Source organism: Primulina eburnea, chromosome 17 (genome assembly GCF_022965805.1).
Source record: "Primulina eburnea isolate SZY01 chromosome 17, ASM2296580v1, whole genome shotgun sequence".
Classification (NCBI taxonomy): Eukaryota; Viridiplantae; Streptophyta; class Magnoliopsida; order Lamiales; family Gesneriaceae; genus Primulina; species Primulina eburnea.
Window position 1 is genome coordinate 3196491 of NC_133117.1, and position 17332 is coordinate 3213822.

The following is a 17332-nucleotide window of genomic DNA, read 5'->3' on the forward strand; positions in this document are numbered from 1 at the left end:
AAATTTAATACCCCGTCCGCTTATTAATAATTAATTTTGGATGGCATAATAGCAAAAACTTGTGTGAAATAGTTTAACTGATCGTATTTTATGAGACATATTTCTTATTTCGTTCATCCATAAAAATTTATTATTTTTTATATTAAAAATATTATTTTTTATTTGACTCGTATCACGTATAAATATTTCAAAAAATAGTTATGATACCCATTCTTGCATACCAACCCATGCTTGATCCAAATTAATAAAATGCATGAAGTCTTTCAAGAAAATTTCTCTCAAACATTCAAGAAATCAAAGCCTCGCCTTTTGCCATTTGAATCACAATGTAGCCATACGCAGTTCGCCACCTGATGATCTTCAAAACCATTCTGCCACCCTCCCGTCTCGCCAACCAATTCACCGAGCAAAAGAAATTGCGCTACTTGTATCAAATTCTACAAATCTGAAACACCTTCGCCAGGTTTTTGGCCATGTGATTCGCACCCATTTTATGGAATGTTACCCGGATTCATTCCATTATAACAACATCAGTAGAACCTACGGGAGATTAGAATCATACACAGAATCGTTACATGTTTACATAACGATGTGTCGCGCTGGAATCACGCCTGATCCATTTTCACTGCCTATTATTTTGAAAGCGGCGAGCCAAAGTTACGATTTTGAGTTTGCAAGACAAGTGCATGGGATAGCTGTGAAGTTTGGGCTGGAAACTGACATGTATTGTGAGAGTGGGTTGATCAGTGTGTATTGTAAGGCGGGTGATTTTGAAAATGCGCGCAACGTGTTCGTGAACAGTACTGACAGAAAACTGGGTTCTTGGAATGCTATCATAGGAGGGTTATCGCAAGGTGGGCGTGCAAAGGACGCCATACAGATGTTTGTGGAAATGAAACAAAGTGGGTTTAAGCCTGATGATGTGACTATGGTTAGTGTCACTTCGGCCTGCGGTAATCTGGGTGACTTGAATTTAGCTCAACAATTGCACAAATTTGTGTTTCAGGTTAAAGATTTCGTAAAATCTGACCTTCTTATGATGAATTCCCTTATAGATATGTATGGAAAATGTGGTCGAATGGACTTGGCTCGTACGGTTTTCGGTGAAATGGAGGAGAAGAATGTGTCCTCGTGGACTTCTCTAATTGTTGGCTATTCTGCGCACGGGCATGTGAGTGATGCCCTCGCATGTTTCCACCGTATGACAGAAGCTAGCATTTGGCCGAATCACGTCACTTTTGTTGGAGTTTTGAGTGCTTGTGTGCACGGAGGATTGGTCCAACAGGGGAAACATTATTTCGACATAATGACGAAGATTTATGGGATTTGGCCTTTATTACCTCACTATGGGTGCATGGTGGATTTGCTAGCCCGTGCAGGGCTGCTCAACGAGGCCAAGTCTATGGTGGAGCAGATGCCGATGAAAGCTAATGTCGTGATATGGGGGAGTTTGATGGGTGCATGTGAAAAGTACGGAGATGCACAGATGGGGGAATGGGTGAGTAAACATTTGGTGGAGTTGGAGCCAGAGAACGACGGGGTATTCGTGGCTTTGTCGAATATATATGCCAGTCATTGTATGTGGGAAGAAGTGGAGAGGATGAGGGAAATTATGAAGCAGAGGAAACTGGCCAAGATTCCTGCTTATAGCTTGCCTGATGGTTCATACTGAAGCCTTATGTTAATCGGAGTTCGATTCGAGGCTCAAATTTATTTTTTTTTGCTCAAGCTCAGTTAATTAAGTTTGAGCTGATGATGAGCTCAATAAGAGTTCGTGACTTGCTGTTACAGCAGCATAACTTTAATATAGTCGTGAATAAATGATGAGCATTCTATCGAATTAGCTTGATGTTATGGGATGAGAAATTGCCAACCTAACTCGCCTAATTTATATGGCTGGCCGGACCAACTCGACGGGTCTTGCCCATTTTGGCACCTCTCGAGGGGAGAATATGCCGCATGTTAACATTGGTGTTATAAGTTTGGCCTGATTAAAGTCCAATTTTATCCCAACCCAACGTATTTGTCCTTTTAGTTGCACCATTTAGAAAAATAATGAAATGATCATTGAAAGTTTGGATTGGCTACGCTTGCTTGTACTGATGAATTTGATCATTTTGTATCCATAATTTCAAATTTTTGACTTAAAACAATGGTCAAAACTGAGGTGGATTTCAAATTCAATATATATCAAGTAACGATTTTCAGTGATAATTACGATAAATTTCAAATATACACAAGATGAATGAATTTAAAATCTATTTAGCAAATCTTTTTTACAAATCAAATCAACTAATCCAAAAGCAACATTTGGTCATTGAATCAGCCCCATGTTATTTTGAAATAGAGACAAATTAGCCACCGATTTTCAGTCTTTAATCATCAAATATCTTTTAGTGCATGTTGACCACCATTTTGGATTGAGACCCTGCTCGATTGGCATACTGAGTCAAAATTTCACAATAATCATTTTGGATTATCCGATAAATTTTCCACCTATCTATGGAAAAGCTAAGATAATGCTCTATCAGTGAAGCCTTTGAGAATAAATGGTGTCCACTCTTGGCTAAATATGTGTTTAATACACACTTCGAGGTCGATGGATGAAAGACAAAAACTTATGTGAGACGGTTTCACAGATTGTAGTTTGTGAGATATATTTATTTGGGTCATTCATAAAAAAAATATTACTTTTTATACCAAGAGTATTACCTTTTATTGTGAATATCATTAGGGTTGACCCGTCTCACAGATAAAGATTCGTGAGACCATCTCACAAGAGACTTATTCTGGATAAAATGGGCTTGCCTTGAATACCTTTGCCTTTCAATTTCTTTTTATTTTGGTGTATGAATCATTTAATCGTTCCCAAATTTTTGTTCAAATAGCAGAAGCAAAAATATGAAAGTGGGGTTGTTGCAATTGTTATCGTCGACACATTGAAAAGTAAGGAAACCATTAGAATAAGTCGTATTTTTTTAAAAGTTGGGAATATGATTATTATAATAGGGTATGAAGTTAAGACGTCATCTTAAATTTAAGATCTTGATGTTAAATGAATTACTGATTATCATAAAAAGAAGTGACATCTTGAGGAGCCAAAGACATATTAATTTAAAATGCATCATTTATATTATTATTTAATGCTTTTTAAAATTTAAATTTTCCGATTAATAAACCAACATATATCCCCCTCGTATTCATGATTCATACACCAAAAGAAAAAGAAATTGAGAGGCAGAGGCAAAAATTAATAAGAATTATATCACGTGTATATATATATATATATATATATATATATATATATATATATATATATATATATATATATATATATATAGTTTTGTTATCCTGCACATCCACCGTGCACACCTCCGTGAGCACCTATGAGGTGTCACTCACCCATTAGATGCGCAATTTTTCTATATTCCATCACATCCAATAGGTGAGTGACACCTCATAGGTGCTCACGGAGGTGTGCACGGTGGGTGTGCAGGATAACAAAACTGTATATATATAGATCTAATTTTCTTCCATTCATGTTCACATTTGTATTCATCGTTGATGTGACACTCACCTATGTGATGTGATGAAACATATTAAAATTGTCAATATTAGAATTTGGATATAAATCAAGCTCAAAATCTAGCTCAAAGAGAGAAGATTGTTCAAATACATATATAGAATTCTCGAGAATTTAATACAGCCGATGTAAAACATTTAACACACTCTCTCACGTCCACATAACGGTGGTGGGCCTTGGCCAAGATATATCGAAACGTGTCTCTAATATCATGTTGAGAGTGAGAATTGTATTTAACTCTACCTCAAAAGTTAGTTCTAGAGAGATGATTACCTAAGTCTATATATGTAATTCTCAAATATTCAATTCAGACGATGTGGGAAATTTGAAAAAAATTATTTATTCACTAGGTGTTTGCTACCTCAATTAAAAATATAAATATGTATATATATATATATAATTAATTAATTAATTAATTAATTGAAATTGCATATATGCGTGGAATGGAATTAATTACGGGACCAGAGTAAATAATCGTGGGTGACCCCTCGACTTACGTGTGTGTGTATATATATAGAATTAATATAATTTTATATATATATATATATAGAATTAATTGAAATTATATAAATGGGTGGAATGGAATTAATTACGGGACCAGATTAAATAATCGTGGGTGACCCCTCGGCTTACGCATTGTCCATTTCAGAGTTCATTAATGCTGAGAGAGAAAAGTAGACGGTCCGATACTCATTTAATCTTGTGGATATAAATGCTCGCAAAATTAATTTGCCGTCACACTCAATAATTCCTACTCCTAATATATATATATATATATATATATATATATATATATATATATATATATATATATATATATATATATATATATAAAATTTACCGTCACACTCAATATGGAAAGAATGTTTGTTATCTTATCATAAAATAGTATTTGAACACACATCTTTGTTGCTCCAAAAAGGTGAAATCGCTCATTTTTGGTGTCCCTCACCCCCCGGCCCGACAGGAATGTGAGAGGAGGTAAATCATGGTGACTCAGCCAACCAGCAGCAGCTAGACCTTATGCTACGCCGCGCACAAGAGATTCCCCCTCATTGGAGGGAATTTAACTCTCACACTGCCGCTTGCGAGACTCGATCCCTGGTCATTTCTCCAAGATTTACTGCTGCTGATCAACTGAGCTAAGCTCATGCAGGCTTGAACACATCTTGAATCCCATGAGATGTGGAGTATATCAGAACAATGGGCGTAACAATATTTCATATTGATTTCTTAAGAGATAATTTAGATGACCAATTAAAATCGATCGATTAAATTTGAGTAATTCAAGTTTTGGGCTTCGAATCCAGTCGAGTCGAATATTAAGAAGATTTTGGACCTGTCAGACTGATAACTATGGAATCAGTTCACTTATCAAGTTGACATTGAGACAGTCCAACCGATCCGAAGACATTCTTTGCAGTTAATTGTCAGATCTCTCCAAGTCTTTTTGTGAATATCATTCTCTTCGTAACAAAATAAAAAGTTGTTTGTTTTCATATCTAGCTAGTGTATAAGAAAATTTATAGTTTAGTACTATAATTGAATAGACGACATGAACATGTGACATTTTCTACATGAGTGTCGGATATATACAGTGCAGTTGTCCGTACCAGATACATTTATTTACATTGGTATTAACCAACACTTATAAAAAGATCAATGCTTCAGAGTGTTTGGACTACTACAGCAATATATTTGCTTTTTCAAACAGCATTTGAAGTCTTCAACATCTCTTCGTGCCTTATTTTGTTCAAGCTGATTGCATATGCTATGAATCTTTATTAGCTCATTTCAAGATCATTTTGTGCATTTTGATTCACACTCAAGCTTTTGTATTATAACATATTTGAGTAGAGCATTGTTTGTAAAACTTTCATAAGTTTGTTTCTAAAAATACTATAGTTGTTGAGAAATTGCCAGGGATTTCAGCTCAATATGATTGTTGAATTGAGCTGAAGTAGGCTTGTAAAATAGTTAGTGGAATCCTTCTGGAAACAAAAAATAAAAAAAAAAGACGTAGAAGTTTTTCCTTTCGATTTCCATAAACAAATTATCAACTCTATCTATTTTTAATTATGTAGGATCGAGTGCTTACTGCTTTACCAAAAGCTATAGCTAGTGGTAATGGTGCAACTCAAATCTTTTAAATCGTACAGCAGCACAAGCACTACGGTTCGATCGCTCTACTAAGTAGGGACAATTATTGCATCCAGCAAGTTATATGTGTATACATTATACTATTCGTTAAGTATATCAGCTCCCTTTGTAACACAATCTTTTTATGAACTTCTAAATACATTTAGTTACTTGTAGCAATGATCGAGAACTGAACTTGAGCTGCTAATTCAGCTTGACTTCAAAAGTTACTCGCAAAATATTTTAAAATATTTATTCACTTTCTCTCTCAACACATTTCTAATCTTAACAAAATGTTCGGATTCGGTTTGAACTAGAGTTCAACTTTGATTCCACTTGAAATATTTAACAATATTTGCATGTTATCTAATTAATTTTCCAAAAATAAAATCTCAAAATGTTCAAAATATATTTATTTAATATACTATGCAAGCAACTCGCAAACTATAAAACATATGACAAAAACTTGTGTGAGTCGGTCTCACGGGTCGTATTTGTGAGACGGATCTTTTATTTGGGTCACCCATGAAAAAGTATTCTTTTTTATGCTAAAAGTATTACTTTTTATTGTGAGTATGGGTAGGGTTGACCCGTCTCACATATTATAATCCGTGAGACGGTCTCACATAAGACTCACTCAAAACATATATAGTCTGAATTAAATAATTCGAATATATTTGAGTTTGAGTCAAAATCGATAATTTCATTCTTACGAACCAGTTCGATTTGTTTACATCACGTTTTAATGCGTCTAATAAATTGGGTGTAGCATAACCTTAAAGAAACAAAGCAGGTCCAACAGTTAACCTCTAGCTTTACATTTTTAACTACTACCCGTGCATGTGGTTGAGTGGGTGTGGTAGGGTCTTGAATAAATACCATATTGTTTGCACTTATTCTTTGTGGTTCCTCACAAAACCCGTCGTTGTGTGTTATTGTATGCAGAATTTCTTGTAATGTCTCTATATAAATAACCCCTTCTTTTTATTTTTCAACACTGAACCAACCACCAAACAATCAACTAATTTCTCCATCGAATCTCTCCCACAGCTAACTCACTCCTCTCCAAACAAAAGAAATACAAAATAAAACAAAAAAAGGTGGAAATGGAAAAAAGCCCGAAGGAGATAGGCAAGAAGTATTGGAACATGCTGAAAATAATGCTCTACATGATGAGAAAAGGCGTGTGCAAGAGCAAGCTACTGCTGGACTTCCACATGCTCCTCAGCCAAGGCAAACTCGCGAGCGAGGCCATCAATAAGCTCATCCTCCACAGCCACCACACCTACTTCGCGGCCCTCACCTGCCGATCCGACGACTCTCGCATGTCGTTCATCTCCCCCCGGGAGTATGAGTTCAGCTGCAGCAACACCCCCGTCAAGAATCATCGCCACCACCAATACCATGGCCTCCGCCGCCATACGGCTCAAGAGATTAATGTCGTGCAAAAGGTGTTCGAGATCTTGAAAGACTACGACGACGATGACAACACCCCGGATGCTTCCCCAGCGCCCCGTGGAACCTGCATGGCGGCGGACTCGCTGGCGACCCAGCTGAAAGATGCTGACAAAAACCACCAGGTGGACAAAGATGCAGAGGTGTTCATCAAGAAGTTCTACAAGGATTTGAAGAACCAGAAGAGAATAGCGGCGTTGGAATCTCCATCACCATATCACAAATGGGCTCGATAGATCCATAGCTCGAAGCAACTTGTAATCTAATTTGTTTCTTTCCCACTGTTCTTTCAACATCTTAATTCCAGGGTAATTGTGGTCCTGTGTAAGACAACTTCTATTATTATTTTTACCACGATTTGCATGCAAAACGAGCTAGTTGGCAAACGTATATATTCTTGGTATAAAATTATTATATTTTTTTAAAAAAATTAGAATTATAAAATCAAAATTTAAGTAATTATTTAATTATATAGTTAGCTTCAAATAATTAAATGCATGGAACATCAGTACAATGGGGAGAATATATTGCATTTATTAATTAATTCATAGTACATATTTTTTCCTATATTGTAAAATATATCAAAGTAAAGTAAAATTCATTGAATAGATTTATGTTTTAAATTTTTATTCCTTAATTTTAAATATTCAGTTACTGTTTCTTGGACAAAAAGTTGCTAAAATTTTGAGCAGAAATTAAATATACTTGACATTGAAGTTGATGGCTGGCTCAAAGGCTAGCAATAATTAATTGCTGCTACAAATAAGGCCACTCGAACTCGTGACTCAACGTGTTCCAGTCTCCCAAATGGTTGAAACGTCATTTTTCATGCACGACATATGGAATTAAGGGTACATTGCGATAGTATCAGACTCGGACACGACTCGTTTGGATAAACTAGATGTGTATAAGATCGATAACATATATTGGTTCTTCCACCCGGATCATGACGATGACCAGACCTGGCCTATTTAAGTCATATTATTTAACAACCTACACTGGTTGATTTTTCTCTTTTAGTTTTTCAGTAAGTCTCTTTTGAGACGATTTATTCGTGAAACGTATAAATTTGATTTATATTTACAATGAAAAATAATATTTTTCATGACTTGAGTTTGAGACCCGTCTCACAAAATAAACACATGAGATCATCTCATGAAATTTTTTGTGTTAATTTATAGTCGTAGTTATCGTTCCCAACGGTTGGAGATGTTAAGTACAGATCTAATGGGAAGAAACTTCCTATTATTATGCAACTTTAAACAAAATCTCCCCACAATTTTTTTATTATCTCGATTAAAAACTACTGGAATCATGCTCTTTCTAGCTTCAATACATATGAAAGCAAATACGATATTTTTTATGTCAAAAGACACCAAATTTAGTTAGTCTAAGATCCTCCTGATCTATAATAAGTAGATATATTATATTGAAAATTAATGTTTTGGTCACTTTTTAATTTTGTGTTTAATCTATTAACTTGTCAAACTTTAGACTTGATATATAAAATTTTAATTTCCAACTATTTTGATTTTTGGCATGGTGACGAATACGTCACCATGTAGGCCAATATTTTTCGGAAATACATCAATATTTTTTGGTATCACATATGCTTACGAAATAAAACCAAAAGCCAAAAAATCAACACACCAAAACCAAACTTTTTGAATACTTAATAGATAAATTCCAAAACAAAAAGAGTTACTTAGAGTTGTCAAACATAACATACCATCCTGTCCTGCCCTGCCGAAAACCGAGCAGGCCTACCCACCACACCCGCCACGTTTTGTTTAAAAAACTCATACATAAATTATTATAAATAATATAAATCTTTCAAAATTCATCAATATATTATCATATATAAATCATTATAAATAATAAACTATTTCAAGATTCATTAATCGCATATAAAACGTTATAAATAATACATAAATCTTTCAAATTTTATCAAATTAATAAACTATTGCAAATAATATAAATCATTCAAAATTCATCAACATAAACTCATCAAGCATGCATGCATCATTGAAATAATATAATAAAAAATATATTTTAAACAAACTAGCTGACGACCCCGCCCCGTTACTCAAGGCAAAAACTTGTATGAGACGGTCTCACGGGTCGTATTTGTGAGACGAATCTCTTATTTGGATCATCCATGAAAATTATTACTTTTTATTCTAAAAGTATTATTTTTTATTTTGAATATCAGTAGGATGGATCCGTCTCACTAACTCGTTACCCAAATATGTTGACCCGTCTGAGACCACTTTCAAATAGGCCACTAAAATAGTACCTCAACCAAACCGCACACAGATATCTCCGAGACAGAAAAGCTATGGCAAAGAAACATACCACTAACCAACTAATAAATACTAGGTTGAATAGGTTGTGGACATAATTTCCCATTATTAAATAAAAGTCTCTCTCGCAATAAAAAGGGGCGTTGAATGTTTTTTGTTCTTGCAGCCTTTATTCTTTATTTGATAGGCTCTATTCATTGGGAAATCATTCTTATCCAGTCATGCATCATATTTCAAAAGATTCTTATATTTCTGTTTGGTGATAGCAGCTACCAATAGGTGTTACTTCCATGTAAACTTACTTCGAGCCAGCCAAAGCCACATTAAGTGCAAATAATGGTTCTTAACTTGGAAAAAGCTAGCCACCTCCTATTTGCCCCCAAAAATATGGAGACATTTTCCGAATCCGAAAGATAAATCGTTTTTATCCCATACAATACTTTGAGAGTTTGAAGTAGTGCTTTTTCCAAATTTGAAAAGCAGGGGGGTTCATATGCCTCAAAAGGGAGCGGATGGATCCTGGCTAAGGATGATGATCGCGAAATTTTACGACTTCAAAAGCCAGCGAGACAAGAGAACTCGTCGCCACACTGACTGAGCCGAGAGGTTATGTTCGTGTAACTAATGACATAAACAGCATGGTTATTGACTGTTGCACCTCAAGATTCGAAATTGAGCTAAGTATTAACATGTCTGGATATCCACCGTACCCGTGGAGTCAGAATTCTACCAACGAATACAGGACTTGAAAAGATCAGTTGGCAAAATCCAGAAGGTGATAAGCGTTGAATGTACAAAATATGACAAGGCAGTTAAGGTCAAAATTGTGGAAATAATGCATTTTCGGTTATGGTAATTTCAACAACATTTGACTGGCAATCACAAATTGAATCTAATGTAACTCAGTTTAGGGTCCCAAAGCCACTGACATTCTACAATGCAACATGTCGAATAGGAACTTTAGATACAATTAATCATACATAGGATAAGAGACTCCTAATGCTAGATGCAAAATACTTCCTGTGAATAACAGGGTTCAATCAAAAGTAGTCGATGACTTGTAGATCTGACACTAGAGCCCAAGTTTAAGACGAGGTTTTAGGTCAAGTTCGATACTCAATAGTCACAAACATCTCTCCCAACTCAGAAAAAAAAAAACATCATTTATAGAAGATCAGCGTGTAAACTCAAACGGTGTAATACACAAATCCATCAAGACATAAATTTGACTTAATTTTCACTTCTTAGGCCAATATAAGTATATTTTTACATAAATCAATGTGTGTTACTAGAGGAAACACTTGCCCAGTCTATGCATATCGAAATTCCTGAGGTGGCATCACCTTCCACATCAGTAACCTCATTTAGAAACGTGGTAGGAGTTCAAGTCAGCATGAGTATCTTTGTACTTCATATCTAGGTAATCTTGGCATTTTATTGGAGGAAACCTAAAAAACATTGTGTTGCATTATATAAAATAAGAATCTAGAGATTTAACATGCGAAAGGAAAACAATATTGGCAAAAGGAGTAGTGATATTAGAATCAACTATAAGAAAAAAAGCTAGCACTATGGATGTACTCACATGGGAGGATTCTTCTGTGATTGGCATGTTTGCAGGCATTCTACAATGCAATCGTGATTAGGTTCAACAAAGTAAGCTATCTGTAGAAGAACGTTAATCAAGATTGATTGACATCCTGTCTTGCCGTACCAAACAAAAAAGTATTAAGGTGGATTCAGAACAGACACAGACAATACCCAGTCCAATCCGTAGTGAAATATGACCAGAACTTGGAATTGAGCTCACACATTCGGGCTCTCCAAAATAGACACCTTTTCACATTGCAAAAGAAGCTATCTCACTTTATTTACACTCTATGTGGTATCTAATGACGGCAGAGAAGATCAACCAAAAACTTGTGAACTTTCCCAAGTGCTCTTAATTTAAAGGGCTGTGTTTCGATCCCAAATTGAAAAGACGTAAATCCACTTCAATTCATGACCCACTCCGACAAGATCAGATCAATGGTTTGTTCATGGCTAGAATCAGTACAATACTCTTTGCCTATGCAGACCACAAGTTCTGCACTATTACCTAGTCTAGCCAAGAAAATCCCATTGCAGTACGATCTCACCCATTGCTGGAGTAGGTACATATGTTTTCTAACCTTTGCTGGGTTGCATGGATGGTCGGTGATGAAACAAACAAAAACAAGAAACAACCATGCACAAATTAAACATAAGAGATATTGCATGACAAGAGGAACTCGCCAAGGGAGACTACACGAAGAGAAATTTCAAAAACTTTGGAAGCCTTACAGAATATCTTTCTTGACCAGTACACACTACCCGGTGTAAGGTAGACCTGTATAGAGAAATAAAAGCAAACACTTTTATAACCTAGCAAGTTCATATGCAAAGTATCCATACATTTCCTATAATCGGTAAGTCGATCGAGATTCGATGGAGAAAATTTAACAAACTTGGACCTCCCATGCATTCAAAAATATGAATTGTGAAATACAAAATCAAGTTTCTACTCGCACCAATGCCTTAATATTGCATAGAGTATATATGGTCAGTAAGTAAGCACATTGACACCAAAAGTCAGAAAAGTTTATTGAATTCAAAATAGGGCAGACAGGTATTTATTGCTGCTCCAAATGAAAGAATCACATCAAATAATTACATCATGATTATATTCATTTTTAAAACTTATATTGCTACATTACAAAACATGCCAATATTTTGCGATCAAGTCAACAAGCGGCCAACTTTATGCGAATGTCAGCTCCAAATCAGGGAATAAAACACTGCTAACAGAAAATACTTCTATACACTTGCACATTACCTGAAGGTACAGTTGCTCCAGCGTTCCAGCATATCGCCAAGATTTACGATAAATGCCCTGAAAATCAAGTACCAGCAATAAGATATTGAGAAAGCATCGTCACTAAATTGATAAACATCTAAATATGCATTTGAAGTTCAGACAGCCAAAGTTTTTAATGTATATAAAGGTTAGAAAATACATGTACAACTTGTTCAATTCTTAAGACTTGGTACATAACTAATCCTTTGAAATTGTTAATCCAATGTTAGAAATAACATTTTGATACCGCACCAATCACTCCAGAATTGTGAACAATGAAATAGACGATTTCTTTGCATCCTTCAAACAGGAATATCGCAGAATGTTTCCAGGAAAAATAAAATGTTTTAGGCGACCAACTGCATATTTCAGATCATGCATGGACAATAATTGACTAGAAAACCACTAACATAAGGAAAGGAAAATTCTTCCTGAGAAGATAAGAAACAGAACATAAAGCTACCCTTTTAATGGAGGGACATATTCCCATATCTGAGGATTAGCATCCTTGTCTCTACATATCTGTGTATATTACAAGGTTCAAGAACATATTCGAGGAAAATTAACGAAAGAGTATTTTAAAGTTTTTATCTTAATCCATACCTGAAGGCCAAAGACATTGTCTGTAGCCAAAAGAGTAATTAAACCATAATCAGAATGTGCCCCAGCTCCAAATATGCCTTTTGCAGGCTCAGAAACCTGATCTAAATCATAGTCACAATTCACAAATACTTAAATAGTGTCAATCAAGAAATACCACTCTTCATTAAATTTAAATTAATCATCACCTGAATAATGTAGAAGCCGCAAGACTGCAATGGGTTTTCCAAGCATTTCGGTTTGATCAAAAAAGTCAAATATTAAATCAAGTGCCTGGGCTATCAATCGTGAAACAGCTTTTGCTACTTCACTGTGGACAAATAAATATAAAGGGGAATAAGGAAAAAAGAAAATTGATCATACGGAATACAGTTCGAAGGATTGGTAAATTCTGGTAATCTGAAAGAAGAAAAGATGATTTTTTTTAAAAATTATAAATATATAAAGGAGGAGAAACAATAAATGTATCACCAGTCACACAAAGAAGATTAATATTCAGAGAACTTCACGAGAATGTTAAAAGTGTATATTGTGCCTTTATGATTTAAATAAAAGATCATAGGACTAATGGTGCCTGCTTGAATATCACGTGGTCCTTTAAGTAAAAACATTAGTTTTTTCTTAATTGTAAAATTTACGGGCTTGCCACTAAGCATCATGCTAGAAACTATTTTCTTGCCACAAAGACAACTCACATTATTATCCAGAATTTAGAACATTTAAATATATTCAATAGATGAAATGAGTCTTCCTCGTGACAGAATAAGAGGTGTCTCACAGAACAAAATAATAAGTTGCAGGCTCATAGGTTGTCGTCAAAGTTATGACACAGACAACTAGTTACTAAGTATGAGCTTAAATAGGGGATGAAGCATTGTCAATCAAGGCACGGATATGAGTTCGTTTTTCATATGCTAATAATTCAGGTGCCATTGCCATATAGTAACATCAAACTACATTAACCATGAAACCATTAGAGGTCATTATCATTATGCATTGCTTTTATTTGAATAAATCATCTGATTTTCTCATGTTTTATTTCAGTGACATTAGCAATTTACAAAATACCAGAAAAAATCGGAAATAATTCAAAAAGCATATAGAAATGGACTATACAGATATAATTAAACCTCCAACAACGAAAAGATTCACCAAATTGGAATTACATGGAGGTGTCTATGTGATAATAAATAATGTGTATCGCAAAATTTAGGACAACTGGAACTAACAGTGCCTTCTGATGATACTTCTCCATAGTTTCCCTCCATGCAGGCAAGATGTCTACAACAATAAATAATGATTGATCATCAAAGCATGCACAATAAAAACACAACTTGTACAAACTTGTTTTGAATTGGTACTTTTCGTAATGATTGGTATCCTATGACATGCTTAAAGGGTGTGCATGGATGGTTTGTGATTCAATTTTACAATATGCACATGTTACCATAATGCGGCTTCAACATTCGACAACTATTTTCTGAACCAATTGTTATGCAAAAAATCAATCCAACCTAAAATATTTACCTGCACGCGGCCACAGGTTTGGCCCGTAGAATGGTTTCTGTGCATCAGGATCATCTTCAGACAGTTCAATGCCAATGTAATACCCCTCTTTATAATCTCCTGAAACATGCATCGAAACAATAAGATTTAAACACAATTAAATACATGAACCACCAAAAATTCCAGATGGCTGTGACCAACGGACTAGCAATCATGCAACCGCCTCATTTATCACGCATCAACTATAACCATTAACATGTAGATTTTTTTAACACAGCGTGAGAAGCTGAACCAGCATACAGGAGTTAAAAGAGGCTAATTTACACCAATTTTAGGTCGCAGAAAAACTTGAGAAAGAGTAACAAAATCCTCTTTCCACAAGTTCTATGTGCAGCCCAAACTTAGGCAACTGTTTGGCTTCAGATTTTCCAGACTCAAAATCCCTTTATCTTATAATAATGACCATTTGCTATGACATAAGAATTATTAGACACCGAAGTAACCACACATTTGGTAAACTGAGTTCATTTATACTAGTTAAAGGGGCACGCACAATACATGTAGAATAAAATCTGAAATAATTGCTTTCGGAATGAGTATGTATCAAAATATTAGAAATAATCATAGTACATAATATTAAAATTAATAGATAAGTAAAAAATTATCAAACTGACAACAAATTATCTTCCATACAACTATTTTGTTGTTAAAAGCTTTGATAAGACATTTTTACCAATTCAAAATATAAATCGTTGAAGGAACAAGGATATTAGCATAAGAACACATAGCAATAGAGAGAGTAACATTTTAATGTATGATATCATTAAAATAATTAATGCATAGTCTGAGATATAAAAAAAACACATCAAGAATTAAAACACTAAAGAAATAAAAAATATTAGTGTGCATACCAATATCACATTAAACTGATGGGTATTTTAGAAATAATCTAAAAAAATAGACAAAAGCTAGACAATCGAGCTATTAATATACTAATACCGTGTAGGAAATTATATTTTGAAAAACCAAACGAGCCATAGTACTGCCATACCAAAGATATCATGATGATTCTCTAAAGGGCCACTTCCTTAATGTATATTACAAATACAATATCATAACCTCAAAAAGACAAAAGTTATAGAGAATAGCACAAACCATGTATTTGATTGACAGGATCCAAATGTTCATCAAAAACAGGGGTATAGCCTCGATTTTTCTCATTCCTTAAAAGCTTCATCTTTTCTTCCATGGGCAAATCAAAAAATCTTTTGCTTTGGAAGAAAACCTCCTCCATGAATTCATTGTCAATTCCATGATTGATAACATAGAAGAACCCAGTATCTAAGCAAGCCTAAACTTCATTAATAAGCTAATGTGTGAGGATACAAAATCGGCTTTTGATATACAAGAGAGAGAGAAACAAGACTGGCATCTTAGTTCAAAATTGAACCTTTATGAAAACAATTAAACAAACATTGTAGTTCATAAAGTTAAACAGAAAGAGTATCAATTTTAATCCACAAGTAACCCAAATCACCTCTGGTAGTAGTTCTCCTACATTGACATGAAATGAGAAATAAAATAGTACATGAAAAATCTTCAACGGAAATCAAGCCAAGTGGCTCATTTTTAATTCACATATAAAACTATAAAAATAAAAAAAGCTCGAATTCGATATTATTGTGATCATCACAAATCAATATAAGATTATGAAGACTGTGATAGATATTATGAGTGCTTATTTTATAATATTTCCCATCAATAATGAGGTTGATGATTATAACAAAATCAAGAGAATCAATAATCATCATTTCTTAGAATTCATATTGGAATCCAATCAATTCCAAAAGCCCAATTACCATCCCCCAAATCTCTCTCACTCAACCAAAAGAATCCATACTCCAAAGAACAACAGAAACACACATCATGTGAAGCAGAAAAATAATGCAAAACGAGCGATGAAAACAGTAATAGTTGGATATAATTTCTTTAGAACAAAAAACTATTTCTTCAGATGCAGTGATAAAAAAAAAAGTTCGGAAAATCCACAAAAGTCGCAGGGCTTCTGATCAACCCCCATCACTGTTTTCGCTCAGTAAACCGGATCATACAAACAGAAGTCGACTAATTCGTGTGAAACACTGAATTAGAGTAATTCAAACTAGGGGATTTTGCCTGTTTGAGTAGTGAAACGGAGGACTGAATGTCAGGGCTAGAAAGATCGATGCATTTCAGAGCTGAAACGCTGGCCGATTCTGGAAGTTGCGTCCTTGTTTCCGCCGACATACCTGCAAATAATATTTTTTTTGTTTGTTTGCATTGAACATAAATAACTAAATTACATTTGTCACAATGGATGGACCTTGTCCTTGTTTATTTTGTATTACTCTAATATTTATTCAATGTACATCAAAAAATAACGACTGACTTTCGTCTTTATAAATAAAAAAATTATCTAATGCACATTCAATAATAGCGATTGCAATTTCTATCGTCATAAAACATAAAGTTTATCGAATACACACCATTATCCATGAGTTTGACAAACCATGCAAATGAATAATTCACATCCAACCTGAAAACTTGTAAAAATTGGAAAGTGCTCAAATCCAACCTGAAAACTTGTAAACTGCGTTTGACAAACCATGCAAATGAATAACTCAAGACCCGTTTAAGTCTCAAATGGATTGGCCCATAAACTATGCCCCAAATTAAGATGAGCTAATTGTGATTACTAGACTGCTATAGCATGAGATTTTGAGTCTCGCGTGTCTACTATTTCACCACCAAAACATCTTGAAAGTGCATCCTATTCTATAAATATGATATCTATCTAGTGTGATGTATGAAATATATGACAAAGATTGAGTG

General features: G+C 34.6%; 3 protein-coding genes across 9 annotated transcripts; 2 read left to right on the plus strand and 1 right to left on the minus strand.

Annotated features, from left to right (window-relative positions):
• The first annotated feature begins 226 nt into the window (after positions 1-226).
• On the plus strand, positions 227-1838 carry LOC140818668 (pentatricopeptide repeat-containing protein At1g77170, mitochondrial). Its single transcript, XM_073178715.1, has one exon. It carries the CDS (start codon positions 254-256, stop codon positions 1670-1672), a length of 1419 nt encoding a protein of 472 aa, XP_073034816.1. The 5' UTR covers positions 227-253; the 3' UTR covers positions 1673-1838.
• A 4990-nt stretch (positions 1839-6828) lies between these two features.
• LOC140818719 (uncharacterized) lies at positions 6829-7413 on the plus strand. Its single transcript, XM_073178762.1, has one exon. It carries the CDS (start codon positions 6829-6831, stop codon positions 7411-7413), a length of 585 nt encoding a protein of 194 aa, XP_073034863.1.
• A 3215-nt stretch (positions 7414-10628) lies between these two features.
• LOC140818032 (azadirone synthase LFS-like) lies at positions 10629-16809 on the minus strand. 7 transcript variants are annotated; one of them, XR_012114894.1, is made up of 11 exons: positions 16637-16809; positions 15617-15812; positions 14483-14581; positions 14185-14236; positions 13144-13265; positions 12959-13059; positions 12819-12877; positions 12335-12391; positions 11803-11848; positions 11066-11316; positions 10629-10928 (listed from the first exon to the last, which is right to left on the minus strand). XR_012114894.1 is itself a non-coding variant. In XM_073177831.1 (11 exons), the coding sequence occupies exons 1-11, from the start codon at positions 16745-16747 to the stop codon at positions 10841-10843; spliced, it is 1011 nt and encodes a 336-aa protein (XP_073033932.1). In that variant the 5' UTR covers positions 16748-16809; the 3' UTR covers positions 10629-10840. The 7 variants fall into 7 exon arrangements, 5 of the variants coding, with proteins under 5 accessions (XP_073033932.1, XP_073033935.1, XP_073033937.1 ...); XM_073177831.1 differs by having other exon boundaries at positions 11066-11145; XM_073177834.1 differs by having other exon boundaries at positions 11066-11145; positions 15617-15817; positions 16637-16769.
• Positions 16810-17332: the final 523 nt, after the last annotated feature.